This window comes from Zootermopsis nevadensis, unplaced genomic scaffold (assembly GCF_977971745.1).
Source record: "Zootermopsis nevadensis isolate Lab colony 2312 unplaced genomic scaffold, Znev_1.0 Znev_ptg000002l, whole genome shotgun sequence".
Lineage (NCBI taxonomy): Eukaryota > Metazoa > Arthropoda > Insecta > Blattodea > Termopsidae > Zootermopsis > Zootermopsis nevadensis.
Genome location: NW_028259134.1, coordinates 10905137 through 10926196, shown reverse-complemented (window position 1 = coordinate 10926196; position 21060 = coordinate 10905137). Strand labels below are relative to the sequence as shown.

The 21060-nt window shown below is 34.7% G+C and overlaps 1 protein-coding gene across 1 annotated transcript in view; it reads left to right on the top strand.

Moving 5' to 3' along the window:
• Teh1 (tipE homolog 1 phospholipid transfer protein) overlaps positions 1-20236 on the top strand; it is a 52920-nt gene extending 32684 nt beyond the window's left edge. The window contains exon 3 of the mRNA XM_022072037.2: positions 5789-20236. Coding sequence (XP_021927729.2) covers positions 5789-5855 — 67 coding nt within the window. The 3' untranslated portion in view covers positions 5856-20236. The remainder of the gene's footprint in view (positions 1-5788) is intronic.
• Positions 20237-21060: the final 824 nt, after the last annotated feature.

Sequence of the window (21060 nt, the reverse complement as noted above, 5' to 3'; positions counted from 1 at the left end):
TTTCCAAAATTAGTGTATTTTTCTGTGTAAATTTGGTTACTGTCAACAGAACAGAAATTTTAATCGCTTATCAAATGTACGTTCTTCTTGCCTGTCTCTACGTATTGTGTACCAACTTTATAAACAGTTTAGGAAGTCCGTGGTCGTGCTTTTTTCTCTCCGTTGGTTTATTACTGTTCTCAGCGCAGTTCTTAGTTTATTGATAGTTTTCTCCTCTAAGTGAATATTTCATCTCTGGGAACAGACAAGTTAGACGTTTCTGTTACAGGTGCGTCGTGCGGGTCGGAAATACTTTAATGACGATCTGAATGAAGAATTTCGTCAAGAATAGAGTTAGTAACAAAGATATATCAGTTTTACATACTTTTAACTGACTGACGGTTTAGATGACTTGATCTTTGCATTGGGAACAGTGAAATCGCAGAGGAAGCATGTGGCTGACTTGGCAGATTCTAACAGCAAAACGCAAAAATTAACTTCTAGAATGCAGATCGTAATTAAATCCTCGTCCTTTTAAATGACTCCTTTGCTATGACTCAGATAACGATTAGTTATTGTGTTGTAATTGATTCAATTTAAAAATGAGTTTTAACTTTTTATGTGGAAATTTCTGAAGGGGAGAGGTCATTAGTGAGATCTACGCGTATATTGTAGAGTGATACTGAAAGACTCATTAAATACGTGTAGTGTGAAGACGGAAACTAGATTCATCTGGCTCAGGATAGAGTCCAGAGACATGATCTTGTAAACACGGTAATAAATCTAATGCGAGAAATGTATTGACTAAGCGACCGACTGTCAGCATCTCGTGAAAGAGAGCTTTTTCGAATGTTAACTTGATTTTAATATTTAATTAGATGAAATTGAAAATGCGATATGGTAGTCTTGAATCAATATTGAATATTTACACCACTCGACATTCATGAACATCTTTTCGTCCCATTCTATGCTTTACATTTAAAAGATCATAGTTAATCTCTAAGAATAATCTGTAAACCTCACAGGATTCATCTCAAGATTAGTGTTGAGCATTCTGGTGAAATGTAAAGGTTGGTTGCTGGCAAACAGTGACGAAATTGAATTTCCAGTGATCATGAACTCCTGATTCTAAGTGAATTGTATCTTCCTTCTTTGTTTCATCCTACGTTTCCATGATTTCCACATATCTTTGATGAGAGGTTGGAACTGATTCTTCTACGCCCACAAAAATTATTTTACACGATATCAGTTTTGGTGTAGCTCTTTACCACGTGGCTTTCCCTCCCAGACATTCCTCTCTGCTATTTCGTTTGTGGCTCAAGGGAGCGGTAACACTTCTCTTTATCTTACGTCACAATTTATTTATTTTAATTCGTGTCTTTTCTGCCGCTAATCTGTTTAATATTTCTCATTACTCTCTTTTATATCTCCTTTGTAGAATGGCTGGAAACTTCCATCTCGTACACATATAACTTAACCAATATTTCCTTTAAAATTATATAATGTAGTTATTAAACATACTGTTCATCACGAAATAAGTTTATTAGGATAGAATTTAAGTATTGCTGTGTATACATGAAGACGGAGCCACGATAAACTAATGCTGTATGCAAATCTCATAAACATCTTGTATCTTTTACAAACACTGGCTTATTTGACAAATGAAATTTTATGTGAAGTAGAGTTCTGCCATATAAAATTTCCTATAGAATTTAATCAGCAAATAAAATCGGTTTGGAAAGCAAAATTGTAAAGAAACAATGGATCTAAGAGGATAAAGACAATTACCTAATAAAGACAACATATCTGATGAGGAGCTTCTTAATGCATAATTTTTAGTTAGAACATTGCTAGGACATTTTCAATCGAAGTTGGTATAAGTCGGCTATTTAACACCAACAGAGGTTTAAAATTTCATGCAAATTACTAATTGTCACACCTCAGGAACAAACGCGGCTTGGCAAATAAAGGCATTACTGTGAGGATCATGGCAAGATAGATCTCTAAGAAATTTATTGTGATATAAGTGGCTTTATCTTAGGTACTCACAGTTTCTAAATCTATGATTTACTAAACGTATTTGCACTTGGGTCCGATCCTGCTTCTGTCGTGTCGTTAAATGTAAGGGAATCAAAACGATCTCACAGCCGATTGCTGAAGATGTGTTTGGTCCAGTTATACAGTCAATCACCGAAAGTACTGAGTTATTCCATGCGCTGGATGCCTTTCTCGTAAAATTCCGTAGTCTATTTACGTATCCAATCCAACTCGTTCAACTTCAGCGCCCGTCTGAAATCTACGTCTCTCGAGTGCCTTCTTGGGAGTTTCGGTAACACGGAAATTGGACGTGAAGCGTTCTGAGCTGCACGGGGGCTGTTACGACGAAACTCCGATGTTTAAACGACGCTGTAAGGCCTGTATTATGTGCATATAATGTAAATAAAGTAGTCTTCTTACATTTGTTTGACTGAAAGCCCCTTTCTCAGTTATTCTGCAAGAACTACTTAACAGTATAAGTTCATTCTCCTTCGCACTTTCCCTTTTGTAAAGTAAATTGTTTATTTGAATTAATTTAATATGAATTCGTTTCACTCTTTACCTCTTATTAATTGCAAATTATTTAGTATCCGTCGTATTTTCCACTGAATTTCACACAGTTAAGTAGCAATCCAAAATATTTAGTTGAGTTACACTGTACCTAAACATGTTAGATTATTGATTCCAGCTTTTTCTTTCAGATTATACACTTATCCTCTGTTCGCCTTACCCGGAAATGTTATTTTGAGTTTTATATTGATTCTGAAAGTAGTCTGAAAATAATTCCCTTGGAATACAAAAATGTAAGGGGATAATAGAAAAGTTTTATAAAATATTGCTAGCTATTAATCTAAATTTGTCTTTATAAGTTAATAGCAGAAGTTGCGCAAATAAAATTTTATGAGGTGACCACTTTCAAGTGTTTGTAGAATGTGACGCCTAATGCTTTTCGGCTTATTACACTTTTATCCTTGCCCTCTTCACAAGAGTTATACTACATGTATTGTGGGTGTTCTGTCTCTCTGAATCTTTTCACCAGGGAGAACGGTGTTCTCCGCAGGCTCGATAGTGATAGCTCTGTCGAAACTGGTAGATATTAAAAGGCATGTTGTAACGCGTAGTTCTAGGGAACTTTTATTACGGCAAACTTCTACTTACATTTACTGAAAAGTGTAACTTGAAGATTTGCTGGAAAGACTGCATCTGAGCATAGATTAACGATGTTGTTTAACGTGAGATGAAGTGTGTAAAAAATATGTGAGATGTCTTACTGAATGTCTTTTGGGAAATTATTTGAATGGTGCCGTATCTTGGAGTGGTCTTTTCCAGGGGTGTGATGTAGATGTATTTTGTAATGATATGTATGAAACAGAAGTAGCCTAATATAAGATACTCCGTAATTTTCATTGATGGGCTTCGTAAAATCATGAAAACTTTGTCAAGATGGCCGATCTCCGGGTCAAACTTGTAGAGGAAAGAATAAATAAGACAAATTACTGTAGTAAAGTTATATAGACGGATTCATATTTATTTTATACCAAGAGGCAGATTTAAATTTTCTACGAAATTTGTAGGAGCAAAGAACATTTTCATTACATTCCTTTTTAATTTGGCCTTCTAATGGAAGATAGAATAAATCATTTTTACAATTACCTTTTTTGGTATTCCAGCGTAGACATATTCGAAAAGCTTTACGAGCATTTTAACAGATGTGGACCTCACTGAGTCTCTTAATGCAGTGAAGGTTAAGCCGAATTGGACATCTCTCAGACTTTCATCTGATTAGCGACTCGATTAAAAGTCAGGACCAATGTTGTTTCCAGCTCAGACGCCAGCACATGTCAAGCCACAGTTGTACTATTGATTTTAAGGCAGAGCTCAGGAATTTTGCCTAAAATTAGATTATATTTGAAATCGATGGCATAGGCTTTCCTCGCACATAATGAGATCCAACACGGGAATACGAAACGTTTTTCTCGCTAGGGAAATGACAGCCAGTTCCGTTTGTGCATCCATTTCTTTTCTTAATTGTAGATTTGAGAACATTCCGAAATTATATTGCAGTTTTGGCGCATGCGTATTTTAATGCGTTCCTTACGTTCCTGAATATCTCATTGCCATCAGTGTCCATTTATTGTATATAGGCTACCCATTGCAGAGTTTAGCAGTGTAAATGTGCCGCCGAATAATATGAGTAAGATCAACATTTAAAGTTCACTGGTATCTATATGAAACATCTGCTATAAGATTTGATAACTCAGCATTTGACCCAAAATATATTATGGACTCATGATTATCTGAATAAACAACTATTGCAATATTAAAAACTTTTAACCTACTTATCTTGTTTTGAGACTCGTAGCCTTTTTTTTGCCATAGGAGCTGGAATTTAAAATTTCGATAATGAGCTTTGGCTTCGAACGTCTAACCTGGCTACTTCATTTCCCCTGTTTATTAGGTCACATTAATGAATAATAATTATTATTATTGTATTTGTTTAGCCTGTAGGGATTATACTTTCTGGTCTGTTCCAGTTCATAATTAACTTAAGAAACAGTGACTTTCATGCACTGCACTTTTTGTGGACTCCTTTAACCGGAAGGGGGGGGGGTGTTGCCAGTCTTCCTTAAGGCCCCTAACTACGCAGAACTGTAGAAAACAGAAAAAAATATGACGAACGTCTATGCCTCGAGTGGGATTCCACTCACAATTTCATTTTTTTTCCAGATATTTGACAACTGTTCGTGTAAAGATTTCAGTTACTATACGCCGGGAGGCTTCCTCGGAGGTAATCTCCGCGAAGTAGGACTCTGGTCACTGAGCCAGTCCTGTGCTGTTTGAGTGAAATCGTCGAAGATTTACATCGGCCTGCTCGCAGTTCTGGTTCTTCTAATGGTCATGTTTCTTACTTTTAAATTACAGTTTTCCGAATTCCTTTTAACCGTTTTAGGCAATGATTCTGAACAGTGTTTGCTTCCGTCTCAGCTTTACGATTGGTTGAATTCCAGAAGATGAGAACTTTTACTCTGCGCGAACTAAAACATTCTTTTCGAGAAAAGTTTTGCTTCTGTTTCCAAATCACTGCAATATGCAGTGAACTGTGAAGGACAGCAGTTTTTGGTACCTTCTACTAGGTTATGACTAAAGATGCTTTGGTCAATTGGTTAGATTTATAATTTTGATTTCACACTTCTTTACAGTTTTGAAATATTAGGAAAAATAAATGCTAGCCTCTTTTTATGTAAATGTAAACATTTAACGCTCTTAATTTCTGTCCACATCTACTTGATTATTTGTAGGAGTTGATCTACACTCATCGTTCATCACATCTTGTTACTTTAAATTAAATGAAAAGCATTTATTTTGTTGGAATAAACGTCTTTGTTTCTTCTTCATTTTAAAACTATATTACCGCATGAAAAACATTTAAAATCTTACGTAACGTCTCTTCTTTCACCGGCGCCCGCCAGCCTGGGATCGTCAGTAGAACATTTTACTACAGCGATATCACAAAATTTGTGACGCTGGAGTCCAGTGTATTAGTGATAATATCAAGTGTATTAGAGCCCATCTGACAAGAGCCGAGTGTGCTTGGTTCTTCTGCTAATCCTTGTTATGAGAACCAATGGCTGTAATGAAATTATAAAAATGAAAACTCTGAAGCCTTGGAATTTAAATAACACGAAAATAATATAGTATATTGCAGAGAGAAAAGTTCAGTTGCAAGTGGAATAGAAATGACATAGTTAATGTGCGGTTTCTTTTGTTTCAGTGATGGCTCTATCAGCACGAGAGTGGACATGCTGGCCTCGCAAGCTGAGGTCACGAAACCTCTCTGACAGAGGGAGGAAACAGTTGAAAGTCAACTGATGACCACGTCTCAGTCCAGTGATATTTAAGTATCAATACATTTACTAAACCGTGTTGAGTGGAATCAACACTGCCGAATGACTACATAAGCGTCTCTTCCCACGTGTTTCAAATACTACGTGCTGATATATTAAATTATGCGAACTTATTATAAACATTGTAATCTTTCTTAAATGAACATTATTTTGGTTTCTTTGGTGACTGCTGGGAACTTTTCAATCTTCCACTTTTATAATTTTAGGCCCGATTGTTAATTGTTTTCATGTTTAGGTAGAGATGGCATTGGATAATATAGATGATTTTCGAATCTAATATTTGAAAGGTAGACTGGCATTTACAGTGCATGATATCGTTTATTGCATGACACAAACTAGACAAAGATGTGAAAAAATGTTCTGTGTTGTTATAACACTGATAATAATTTTACCAGTACAGATTTGTATATCATTTCTAAGCAGTGGGGTGCATTACATCACTCAATATTTCTTGGAAATATTCAAATGGCAGGAAACATAAATTTATCAGGAAGGGGCGATTTATTATGGCCCTTTACTGTGTCATATTGTCATAATCTACTTTTACGGCGTACATTATTTGAGCTTTATTTGGTTCTCAGAATAAAGAAAAAAATATTCGTACAGGTGTTAAAATGCTTTCATTTGTAATCATACAGCTGTTTGTTTTATTTGAGGTAAGGACCACATATTTAATTGAGTTTGGGCCTTTAAAACGAGTTAAATTCGCTGATTAGTTTCGCTATCTGACAAGTTAGCTGCTGCAAATGTTCTTCATACCCTCCGTTTTAGTACGTTAGACGCGACAGCTTGCACAGTTTTAATGCTTTGGGTACTGCAGAGGAAGAGGGCAAATTTTGTTTTAACTGCGTAATAGTAACAATTACCACAATCTCTGATATTATTTCTGTAAGTACGAATTCTTAAAGAGTGCTTAACAGTGCATTTTAATGATCAGTTTTTTTGTGTACTTTTTAAACATAAATTATGCAATTTCTTATACTCACTACTGACAGTATTGGAAGGGCATCATGCTCTAAGTAGGCAAGAATGTGATTTTCATGACTGATTAAGTTGAAAATTAATGAGCTTTCAGCAAGCAAACTTTGTGTCTTATAAACAAATTATGAAGACATGCAGCTTCTTCCAGTGTCGTTATTTAAGTATATCGACGTACAAGAAACAAAACTGACACTAATAATTTTTCAGACCTTATTTGTAGAACACCATATGATGCCGATAATACCACGGTATGAGCAGCCATGGTTCAATAAATCTATCGGGTGACGGCTTATCCGGATTTTCATATCCCATCACCCACACCGTTACAAGCCTAGTTCAGTGCCTTGAACCAGCTTGCAGGCGCTCAAAGTGAGAATCAAAACTTCATTACGTAATAGGTCACCATAAAATCCGCCCTTTTATCTTTTAGAGTGACTCAGTGTGATAAAAAATTTAAGCTGGTTGTTTTAAAACTTTTTGGCTCATTCCTTTTTTCTTGGTGGTAATTTGGTTTCGTATTTTTTGCACCACAGATGTGACGTAATATAGTGCTTCATATTATGGAAGATAATTCCATTACTATGCCACGTTCAGCCGATAGAGACGGGGCATATTAAGAAATTCACACAACATTCTGGCTAATATATGAAGGGAATATATTTATCTTACCAGTTCCGTTTCCGGTCTGCTATAGAGGAAAAGTACTCTCAATTTCAGAGAACAAGGAATCTTAAATAATACAATTAGTTAATGAAGTAAAGTAAGGTTTTTGAAAGATGTCTCTGACCTCCATTGACAATTACAAATATACAAGTTTTCCGGCCAGCCAACTGCGGTACGGGGAGGGAGGGGAAGAGATAACACAAAGGCAACAAAATGAACAGACTTGAAGGACTTCCTTTAAAGTTAATTGTACACATTGTCATTGCCTAAGATTGGTCTACCGTATTGTATTGGCGCTTCCTTAACCATCTCTCATTGGGCCTAAATTACCGTAAATGCACGTGTGATGCGTCTGAAATATGTAGAGTTAGCAAGTGGAAAGTTGGAGGACTGGACTCTTAAAACCCACCGATGGTATCTCACGTGCGAAAAAATTCAGAACCACAAGCACTTTTGTATACGACTAAGTAATCGGCCTCTGTTGACAATTAACAAATCAGTAAACTGGTGACACAAGCGCTTATGCTTTCAGTTTATGTATTGTTTACAAACCAAAATCTGATTATTCTAACGATCAGAAATTGACTCCTTAAGAAGCGGCCTAATTCAGCATTGTTTATTGCTTCATCTTAATGCTTGAGCAGCATAGGTTATGTCCGTGTAGCTTCGATTGTAAGGTTGGTTGTGAATGCGAATTTCAAATTTGTGTGGGAGGAAGTAATGGTGACAAGCATGAAGATAATATCGTATAATTAATCGTATGAAGCCGAAAAATAGAGAGGGAGAGAAGAGAAAGTGGTGGGAGTAGCGACGGGCATTATTATTTTAAAGGGCAGGGGGACATTAATTTTGATATGCGGCTAAAAATGCCCCCAGGTACTGCCCGCTCGTTCTTCTGGTAGAGATAGGTAAGGATTTTGGAAGTAGAAAATTCGAAACATTTTAGCTTTACGTTTTAGAAGATATGTTAGAATCGTTCTTGAAGTACTCCTAATAGGTGGGAGTTATTGTTCAGAACATTCCAGAATTCGAATAAAAACTTGCACACATCTCACTGCTGAGGACACCATCATAAATACAAACCGCAGAATCGTGTGTAGGAGGAAATTGGATGGTGGTATTATTTAAACCCGCAACAAGTAACCTACTGCTGCCAAATTGAAATGGACGTTACTAGTTTCAAAGTAGTTATGTTCCATTCTCCAGCAGCACTTAACTTACTCAGGCGTACTGATATTTAGAGGGAGAACGTAGATGAAGTGGATATATCCATCTCCTTCACATAGCTTATTCATTTAGCAGTAATTAATGCTGATTTAAGTGCTTGAACATATGCTCTAGAACAAAGGCTCATACAGCGTTTATCCAGCTCCAGTGTTTTGTAGTTCTACGTAACTCGAAACCCACTTACTACATGCGTCGGCGATGTTCTGTGTTGTGACCCAGCTCATTTCCTTCTAGTTCGCTCGCTTCTATTGCCTCATGCTGACGTAGCTGGTTGCACCTTGCGTGGGACACTGTATAAGAAACTATACGGTAATATTATGATTTTGATTCGTTGTAGGGAAAGATAAACTGGAGCAGATGCTAGCAGTCATTCGGATAATAAAGAAATTTCCCGCCTTAGATGAAACTCTAAGTTTTATTACCCTATTCACAAGGACATTCCACGAGGATACTATCGTGGAACAGATTATTCTAGTCCATATCCTAAGACGTTACTTTGTAAAAATCCATTTTTTACTCCCATCTAACATAAGTTTCTTAGAAAGATACACAGAAATTTCTAACTTGTACAGTAGATTCATGAAGTTTGTGAATATGATCAAATTTATCATACGGTAAACCTGACTAGAACCAACAAAAATTATTTATTTAGCGGTAGTGCAGTTTAATATGTTTGAGAATATTTGTTTACGGATCATATACGAGCACGTATAGAAAATAAACCAACAGAACAAGTCTCAACATTCAAATACCTGTGATACACTCTTAGCTACATATTAGATTATGATATAGAAGAAAAAGTGTCACTATTTCAAAGAATGTGCAGTACTATCAGACGAACAATAAACAATAAAATATACCCAAATGAAATTATACAAAATTATAGCAGTCCCAATACTCCTGTGTGGATCAGGAACTTGGGCCATGAAAAGAGCAGATTTTCAAAAACATTCCGTCAGAAATTAATTTTTTGAGATCAGTAGGAGGCTATAAATTACTAGACAAAAAAAATTGAAGAAACAAGGAAAGAACTTTTGGTGAACCAATCCAATAGCATAGACTACAGTGGGCACAGCACGTTCTTAGAATGAGTGCTAACAGACTACAAAAGATTACTGTACAATATAAACCGGAAGGCAAAAGGCAGCTAGGATGACCGAAGAAAAGATGGACATACCAATTACACATTTAATTGAAGTCGGAACGGATTCCTATAGAACCAATAGTTGATTATGTTGATGATGTTGAGAATATTTGACACAAACGTTGGAGTTTAAGTAAATTGTGTCGACAGAGGAAGAAGTGTTTTCGGCCAAGAAGCGATTTTCGACTCGTATCTTTAGGAAATTCTTGTTTTATGTGACATTTCCGATCGCGCAGTCCGGTTTATACCGTACGTTTTATGAACATTTTCGTACACTTTACGATAATCACCACACTGGATATTGCAGAAATATGGTGTACGGATTCATTTACCTCAGGTTAGTGTCCAGTAACGGCCTTTATGAAAACGGTAGTTACAAAATACAATTAAACTGAGGTTTCATAAATACGAGGCATTTCTTGACTATTGCACTTGATATTAGCTTCTCAAAACGTAATCAGGCGTTAACTACACACATCACTTCCCATGTCTTGAGTGCCGTATATTTAATTGTCCCCATATTTAGAAAAATATACACAAATTGATAGCAACAAGACATGATTTTGGGTCAGAAATTTATAAATTAAAATCCAATATGATTCAATACATAGGCCATTTAACAAACAGAGTGATACCACTTGAACCGCGTTATCAGCTACCGTTAATATTAAATATAATATTAAATAAGACTCAATATTAATTTTTTACAAAAGTATTGTGTTTTCAGTTTGTGTTCAATAAGTGTGAGACATCAGAACAGCGATGGATAATTATAAGTGGTATGTAGAATAATCGAAACAACTCGCACACACCGCCTTCGGCTCTGACGTCCTAGAAACACGTTTCAGATACCTTCCATAACATCGTCTATGTTTTTGTGGGCATTACTTCAAGAAACCTGGCGTCATGTAGAATAATTTCCCCCAAGGAGCCACCTTTCTTATCACGCTCGTTCCAGCGAAACGCGAGAGATGCCGAAATTAATGTCTGAACAATCGTTCAGACGCTTCATTGTTACCGCACTGAGGCAGTCGCTTCCAGCTTCAGAACCACAGAAGCATTCCACATAAATTTGAAGGCACACAGACCCCAATACATTAAATAAATCCACCTCAACTCCCTGCCCACTGCTTTCCCGCCTTTTGCTAAAATTCACTGACACGGAGAAAACAGAAAAATGCGTAGATACTCCATATAAATTGGACTAGCTCTAACTTTCACTGTAAGAGAAAATTTTTACTTCAACGAGACTCGAAACCGAGACAGATTTAAGTTTGCGAGCTTCGTTCCTGTAATATTCTCACCGGCACAAACAGCTTTGTTCTTGGCATCGTTCTTGTGCTTTTCTTGAGTTTCGAACTACAGAAACCATCTTTACCGGGACTCGAATCCAGGATAGTTTTTCCCGGTTGTGGCCTTTGTTCTATAATGCCCGTTTAGAAACAAACAACTTTGGTCTTGGCGCCGTTCTTATATCATGTTTAGTTTCTGAACTCAGGAATTACCCCCTTGGGACTCGAACTCAAGAACATTTTTAGGAGTGTTGACCTTTCTAAACTAACGTCCTGGTCACAAGAAATAAGTATGCCACTCTTGGTGCAAATTTATTTATCCATTGTCGAGCTACGAGTGAACACAGACCCACCCATAGTTTCAGTTTTGTATATGAGATTATAGGCCTATCGTGTCTTAATATTATAGGCAATTTACAATTTACGTAGGCCTGTCGCATATAAGCAACAAATAATAGGCATACACTCGAGTTCCATACAGGCCTATCAAGTATTAAATTTGAGAATAAAGTGATGTAAAGAATATTGGAAGATAAATTACACACCAACGTTCATTTCATATTTAGCCTACAAGCATGATACAATTTTTTTTTCGGAAATCTCCTTAGAAGAAAATCTTGGACAATGAAGACGCTAATGAGAGAATAACAAATGAGGTACAGCGTACAAAGGCGGCATTGAAATGCCTCAGAGCGGGATCTGATGCCCAGCTTTGGATCTCGTAACAACACTAAAGTTCTTGAACAATTGAGTAATTATCAGTTGGTCAGTGAAGATTGTACCTGGAGTTACTTATTTAAAGTTATTGGAATTAGAATGTGAGCAAGAGGTAAATAGAATTTTGAAGTCCAAGAGGAAGTAGGAGAAATCTATTTTATGTGTAATTTGTACTGGATTAGGGACAGAATAGCGCGGTTGTCCGTTCTGTCATAATTTATCCGAGTATTGTGAAGAGATAACAACTTACAATCTAGATATAAAATGTAATATAACCTAGCCCAATGACATTTACCTTGCGACAGTATACTACTATTAATATTAAAGCGATTTCAGATTACAGGGTTATTTCAAAAGTGTAGTCTGATATTTTAATTTTAGAAAAGCTGTACTATTCGTCATTTTCTCTTCCATTACAAAAGACACTGTACCCTGAATGCTTGTAACTCTGCGTCTTTGTTTAGTGAAGAGTTTTAAAATGACTATAAATAATTTTCTCAGCGTTTTCATATAAGATTCTTGGTATGTTATTATAAAGTGGATTAAATTGACTAAATTTTTGTTTCTCGTGTTTGTCTTCAGCCGTGTCGTCCTCACAGACGATAGCTAAGTGTACATGTCTACTGCAGTTATATTTCAGTGTTGCAGAACATTAATCTCCTGTGTCTTAGAAGAAGCTTGCTAGAAAATGTAACCGACGCCCCACCGTTTCTGAGGTGAAGACGTGTTTCACTATGTCCATAGATAAACGTGTGCCGTGTAACTGTGCCAAGTACAGGGGAATTCTGAACGAAAAAGAACAGCTGTCTGGAGCTGCCAGCCTTGAACTGAGCTTTGCTGGAATATTTTAAGGCCAGACGGCGACTCCGTTGTTTGTGACTCTCTAATAAAGATTGGCGTTTAGAGTTTAAACGAGACACATTGCTTTGAAAGTAAAAGGGACGAGCTTTGAATTGCATTAAAGTGAACGAAACTACGCTTTTTCTATGTTTCTGTGTGAAAACGAAGAAAATTACTTGTTTCGTGGTTTTAAAAAGTAATATCGTCCTGGCTCGGCCTGGCAAGAAAGAGAATTTGTAGCCAAAGTGTTACTCATATGTCGAAAAATAAGTGGATCGTGACTGAAATTGAAACAAAAATCAAAACGGATATAGGCCCATAGAAACTTCTTCGTTTTAAATCGTGATCCTTGTACAATGTTTCGAATGACTGCAGAGGAGATTTTTTTGCAAATATCTTTTTCATGAACCCACTGCCTATTATGAAAAGAATACAAATCAGTGCCAACATTATCATTAAATATGGTGCAGGTTTTGTATGAATCAGTTCTTGAGTCCCAGGAGTATTATGCATCTTTTTGCAAATATTTCAACAAGAAACAGGCTGATCTCAATGGCAATAAAAATGTTATTTCTGTGTGATACAGGAATATGCAGTAAGTCAATTGTGACGTTGATTAATTCTATATTCTACTATAGATGGACTGCTGTCTATGTGCTTTATGATAGATTTCGAATAAAGGTACGTTAAGGTTTTCTGCAACAGATTATATCCAGACATTACATGTGCTGAGGTCGTGAAAATTAATCACACAGCCGTGTAATATAATCCGACCATTACTTAGAACCCTTGTCAACCACAGATTTTTATTTATTTTGTTTTATTTTTGTATATAAAAATCCTAAGTACAACTATACTTTCGGACAAAGCAATGTGCTTCAAATCGTTTTGTAATCTGGTAACAGAAGAACACACAAGTATGCCATAATTTCTTGAGCTCAAGTTATTAGTTTAAGTATAGGCCTGTAACATGTACATATTTACTTAATTAAAATAAAGAAATTGGTTTTAAATTTAAATGATGTTCCAGGAGCTACAAAATCAAAAGGCTTTCGTTATTATGTATTTTTGTCTTGCTAACATACAAAAAAACGTAGTTTTGTGAACTAATGAAGTCCTCATGATGGCATCACAAGTTACATACTATCTTCTTGTAACCATTCATAATATCAGTCTTCATTGACATAATTAGAATTTGAGGTTTTCAAGAAGATGGCTGTCTTCTTGGTTGTAGCACCGTGCAGTCTGGTAGACGTTTACCAAAGTTTCAGACCTCATCTTCTTCATCAGGGCGATGACTCATCAGCAAGGACCTCTGAATCGTTGGTAAACTTCTTCTAGACTGCACGGTGCTACAACCAAGAAGACAGCCTCGTTCATTGACACAGTGTCTTAGTTAATGTCCACTGGCTTTGCAAGTTTGAACCCATTCAGGAAAGGCATTGTAGAAAGACACGTAAACGCCTCTGCTTGTCATAAATAATTTTAAATTGCTCACAGAAATAAAATGTATTTTGGGTAAAAATAAAATAACGCTAATGAAATTTGATATTTTCACGGTGCTGAAAATTCAGATTGTGTGTTTCTGGGTTGAAACACCGTGTAATCTTGTAAGTGACGATTCACTTTATTTAAAAAGGGGGGCAGGAGTTTCCCTCGAAACGACAGTAGCTATACGCAATTCCACATGTGTCGAAACCTAGAAGATCAACGTCCAAAGAAAGTGAGTTTCAGTGCCTCATTTGTAAATGATCTTGATCAAACTCTACTGGCCAGCTAGTAATAACAAATTGTGCGACTGACTGAACCTTTGTTTATATCTCCAGAGGTATCTTTGTCATTAAATTAGGCCTCTGTATGCTGCTTACTGTAATTTTGCCCTTACCGACGAAATATATGCAGCTCAGATATGTGTTATTCTAAATATGCGTATTTGTATTCTGAGGCACTACTATAGTTTCTCGGTAAAGTTTCGAATATTTTTTAATTCATGTTTTGTAGTATTTATTTGTATATATAAACTGGTATTGGTGACAAGTTGGGCTGACAAAATCATCTAAAGTAAAAAAATTGGAATTAATTAAATTTTACCTTATTAGAGAAACATTATCGTCGTCATTCATACTTGATCCATATTTATTAACTAAGATTACAAATCTTCAGAATTTTAGTTGTGTCAAGACTTTTAAAAGACAACGTGTGGATTTTGAAAATGTTGATATAAAGAAAATGTTTAATGTTTCACATATCTTAGAATATGTTCTTCCGTTATTTGTAACTTTGTTACAAAATTATTATTTGAAAACTGCCTTTGTAATGTCCAGGGAATACACAATTCCGATTCTCTAAAGATATATATAAGTGATTTCTTATCGTTTACAGATCTTTTACATCGTGTTCAGAATTACCTACCACCGACTTTGAACACAGAATAACGTGTTATAGCAGTATGTCTGACATCTGAAGCCTGTATTGTAACCACACTTTCATTGCATGACTTCGGCTTAAATTACTAAAAACTTAAAGTCCTACTATTAGCGTCACACACAGTGTTCTGAACTTAGGACAATACTACTACACATTGTCTAAACAAATTACACACAGGCCTTTCGAAAACCAATTAAATAAAATTTTAGAACGTAATCTCATTCTTCGAATTAGACTAATTCTAGTGTCCTCACTAGGTTTACTAGTCCATTTGAAGCGAACACATTTGTATTTATGCGTATATTTTGTAATCATTTGTTGTTATAAATCTCCTTATTTCCATGTTTCATAATATTGTAGATGATTTTAAAAAGTGCAGATATCTGTCTGGTATAAACTGAGTTACTCACTGTGAATGTTAGTGCTTATATCAAAGTTTTCATTGGCGATGAACAAATATTATGATACGAAGTTCAGTATAACTTACATCTTTGGGCAATTCATACGTCACTGTGCCATTCTTGATAGTGGGATTTATATTGAATGAATTGTTGTTTGAAAATTATATTTAGGTTTCGCGGTATTGTTTTAAAATCACAAAGAATGATGTACTTAATTTAATTTTATTTCTAAAACTAATTAAACATTAGAGTGAACACAGACTCATATACTTTATGTTTATCATATATCCGAAGACAAATGATACATTTTCAGCATCAGATTTAAACATTAATAAGAGATAATTGACTTAAAAATGTAATGTTTATAAAGCGATAATACACGTGAAATATTGCATGTAAAACCAGTCGTAGTCAAGTCAGCTGGTACGGTATTTTCTTTTATAGCATGTACCACATGAATATCTTTCAGATATCTCAGTTTGCTAGTTCTATACTGCGATAGGTTGTAAAATATATATAGTTTGTCATAAAGTGTTACAAATATTGATGTCCAGTTACATCAGTATTTTATTCTCAGATGTATTCAATGCAAGAATCTGATCATGACAACATAATGTTCTTGTAGATTTATAGATATTGCTGGCTGGCCCTGCAAGTGTATAATCTTACATGTTAGAACAGTTGAATTTTAGGGCGAGTGATGGTTGCATCTTACAAATCTGCTCTTGTCCATCAGTTTTGCTTGACAAATTTGTATATCGTTTCCTGTAAGGTGTTTTTCTCTCCTCGCGTAACGAATAGAGTAAAATTATTTCATTATATATATTAACATAAAAATTATGTCAAGAGTTTTGATTAAATCTGTGGCGTTGTCAGTTGAATAATAACCAGGAAATTATTTTAATCCTTCAAGTTCAAGATAGTCTATAAAGGTGCATTGAAATACTTATTTCATGCTTTTCAATGAATCATGGCAAATTGAGTACGTTAGAAGAATTTTTCAAATGCTTAATATGAGATTAATGGTTTCATTTACATGGGAATCTGTTGTTATAAGACTTCGGCTAATTTTTACATTCTAAAAAGGTTTAACTTGTATATTTACAAATTCATCAACTATCATTACTTTATTTTAACACAAGCAGGTTGTTTCTTACTCTCATTTCTTACAAATAAATGCTCATGCGCGTTATTTAATGTTTATTTGGATTTGATTTTTTTTAATATTCTGTTATCAATTACAATCACATCTGCATCGTGAATGGTGTAACATACTTCCAAATACCTTGCACTATATTAACTAATTCTAGATCACTTAAACCGGAATAAATGGTTAGCTGTGTCTATTGCGACTGTAAAACAATTTTTAAATACCCATTGATACGTTTTCACAGTTGAATATATTTTTGAAACTGGAGAAGGAACGAAGTGAAAGAAATCTCGCAATTATAATATAGCAGATGTCGATTATTATCTGCATTTGAGATATATTAATATTTACACTGTTAATTTACACGTGTTCATATTATTTGTTGAAAGATACGTTGAATTATTGCAGAAAATTCGTAAATATTTACCTAATCTCTGTGTAATATGTAAATTCTCTTCAGTTTTTATCTAACTAGTTGCCTGTGAATTCATATTACATCATATATCACGGTTGTTACAAGATAAGACATCGTTTATGTTGATTACCGATATTCCCAATACAACAATGTTCTCGTAAAATGTGCCTGACTATTCCAACTTTAGATATGGCACACATTTCAACCTCCGATATTTGTAACAAATTTACTCATCTTGACTTTAACAAACGTAAATTAACAGTAAACCACAATTTTAGAAATCGAATTCCTGCAATAATTTTTGGCATTACGTGCAACGTAATACTTCAGACTGTGTAATGTGCTGTCTCTGATATTGTTACATATTCTTAATATTTATACGACACCGAATTATGATTTATTGAAGCTGTATTTCAGAACTTAATCAGGACTCTTGTGTATGTGTTTCAAAATAACCTACTTAGTATTTTAAAGCTGGTTTGAATGGGAAATATTTAAGCTTCTGTGATAGAGCAATAGTCTGCATGATGTGGATGACTTTTTATCAGCTTAGTTTAGAGTTTAAAGCATTCGTTATTTTGTACGTTATATATAAGAAATAAATGAATTTGTATTACTTTAAGTATTAGTAAACGAGCATAAAACAGTAAAACGATCTTGTCGTATTCAAATGAACTAAGAATATAGTGCACATGACAATATTTAATAGTCGATACATATGTACCCATATAGTCACCGCAAATTGAAACATTTTTATATATGCTGTTTGCTTGTCTAAAACATGCCTAGTGCATTAGTTGCACAGATATTTAGCGTATTTGTTGTAATACAGGATATTAGTAAGTGTGTGAATATAGCGTAATTCTGTAGTTTTTGCATAGTAAAATTAGCTGTACATGCTATTGGATTGTGAGATATAATTGATATAGTAAGTAAGCATGTAAAGCTATTACAAACCATTGAATATTATGAATGTGAGGGAATATATAAGTTATTTATGAATAATGAATGCGAAAGTGGTGGAATGTCAACAATATTTTAAAAGAGGATAATATGAAACTATCTAAGAAGGTTAAAATATGTTCTTCTTTAAAACGACAGTCTGATTATGTACCTGTGAAAATCAAAACCAGCGGGCTGGAATGATTCACATTTTGAAGTTATTGTTGTTAATATGGAGTAATTGAAAAGTGCCAAAATGTGAATTAGTAGGTTATATTTCATCTGTTTTGAAACTTTTATCTATAATTTTTAATATCAGAGAATAATTTAATAGCATTAGTACGCCTTGTTTTGCCTTTTAATGACCATAAATCAAAATTACTAACGCACAATTTAATCACAGAACATTTCCTGGAACAAAAACAATAATTATTTTACAATTTTTCGTTATTTTTGTGGACTCTAAAAGAAACGAACTTTGCATAGGGTTTCTTTCAGCATAGGTTAATTATTCAACATGTGCAATTTTTAAAAAAAAAATCGGTGTTATTTGTTAGTTGTATTATGTGAGTTGTTTGTTTCTCGAAAATATTGTTCTATTAAAATGTCTATAAGTTCAATTATCCTCTTTCAAGGTAACAGCAATTTGTATAATTATCAGGTGACTCCACTTTAGTGTAATCATGACTGTTCTTCCTTTTCTTAGCTCAGTTGTTAGTTGAGAAGGCATAATTCGGGGGTAAATACTTTAAATTTCACCTCAAAATATTTTACATGCTTCAACACAGTTTCTGTATTATTATACGGAAATCGACCGTGCTGATTGTTCACGTCTCCATACAATCATTGGCCACAAAAAATTTTATTCCCTGCCCACATTTTAGGTTGATTATGAATAATTTTCTTTGTATGTATCACTACATAAAAAAATTAATTGTAATTCTGAACAAAATATCGCATACATTCGGAGAAGAGTTAAACCGTGTTTCAGTGTACTTGTACTTCATTTGGTAAATTATCATAATGCTTCAGAGTACAGATATCCCCCGCGAAACTCCGCATGTCTCAGTTTCATAGCAGTAGTGGTAATTGTTCACTTGAATGGTCAGAAATTTATGCAGCTTCCAGAACTGAAATAGATTGAAGGAAACATATTTATGCAAGAATAAAAGTGAGATTGTGATATATGTAAAGAGCACCAAATTTATTACAAGGAAACGCACAGTAATTACATGATCTATCAGATGAAAACTTTTTTAAACTTTGGCACTATTACATAAAATGTAATTATCAATAATTAATTTCACTGCGTTACCTTTTGTTACTACGTATCAGCATAACATGACATTATTAAGACATATATTTATGGAAATTTTGAATTAAATATGAAGCTTTTGGTGTAGAATGATTTTGAGTTTTATTGACAAACTTGATCATATCGGGAAAAGGCTTTCTACTAATTAGTACATACCATAGTAATTTGCGTTTCTGTAAATTGTAGTAGCGCCTCGAACATATGACTTATTTCCTATTCTTAAGTATTTTGAACAACTGTGGTCGTGTTTTGACAAGTGGAATCATCTACACCATTGTACTTCATGTTATTTGACTCTGTGGTATAAGATGTTTTAGTGGTTAGAAGACAGTTGAAGAAGAAATGAGCTTTTAAGTGGCACTGGATACATTCTAATGTTGTATAAATTTATTTGGTCTGTACTAGTAGTTATTTTGTGAAATATGTACCTAAATACTTCACTTGGCATTGGACACTTGCTTAAAATGTTTGCGAGCGTAATGTGCTAACCCTGTTTCAGAGGTGTAACACTGCCAGAGAACTGAAACATCTTGTATGTTCCACTGTACGGGTCGTAAGAACCTAGAGTGTTATACTTGTAAATGTGTTGTTAAATGATGGGTTATTGCTGGATGAATGTATGTTGAAAAATTCAATGAATTTTTCTTTATTTTATAAACAAGGATATAATAAAGATATGTCCTAACGCACAACGAACATTTTTTAATATAAATATTAATACTGATACGTATAGCGGACGTTCAGAATGTAATGAGAAATTGTATTCGCATGCATTTCTTTATTAAAATATGTAGCAAATTTGCTCGTGAGCTTTGTTTCCTGTAAGAATATATTAATTTATCCCTGCATGGTCTGTTATATTTGTAGTAAGTTAGTTTTGTACAAGTTTACATCCTTTAAACTTATTTTCCTTCTTTATATTAGTATCTAGGAAGTTATTTGTGCCAAAAATTGATCCCTTTTCCCTGTCTTTGCAGATGGCGATGCTCATACCACGTCTTCGGTAACAGTTTCGGTTTTCATAGTCAATTCCAGACTACAGTTTTAGAAAGTCTGCAAAAAGTAACAATTTTTTCCAAAAATTACAACCGAATATGATTACTGTCTTACGGCTTATATTTCATATTGCCTGTAATGTAGCAAAATCATAATTTAAGCGTTAATATCTTGAAAAAAAATTGTTATACATCTGTATACATTTCGTTAATATCAGTAACCCTGATTTATAGGTACTGCCTTTCTTTCGTATTTGGAAATTTGGAAACCTTCATCCAGGCACCGATGTATTGTCGATTTTGCATATCTATTTATCGTTAACAGTAGCGATTGGTTTCATGACGTCTGCAGCTGCATTATGGTGCGGGCATAAACGAAGGCCTGTTACCTGTAACAGAAATCCTAATTTGATCCCTGGAGTGACCATCCTCAGTGCAGAGCTAACCTCCAGACGCCGTGACGTTGCTTAGGTAAGCCTGCAGGTCACGCACTGTTCTACGTATCCCTGCTATACCTTTTATCTTACTCCATGAAGCTTACTCCGTCTTTACAAGCTCAAGCTCATAGCAGCTCATCTGGTCAAGATATTTTTGTACTTTCTGGAACCCGAAGTTTTGCTACTGTGTTCA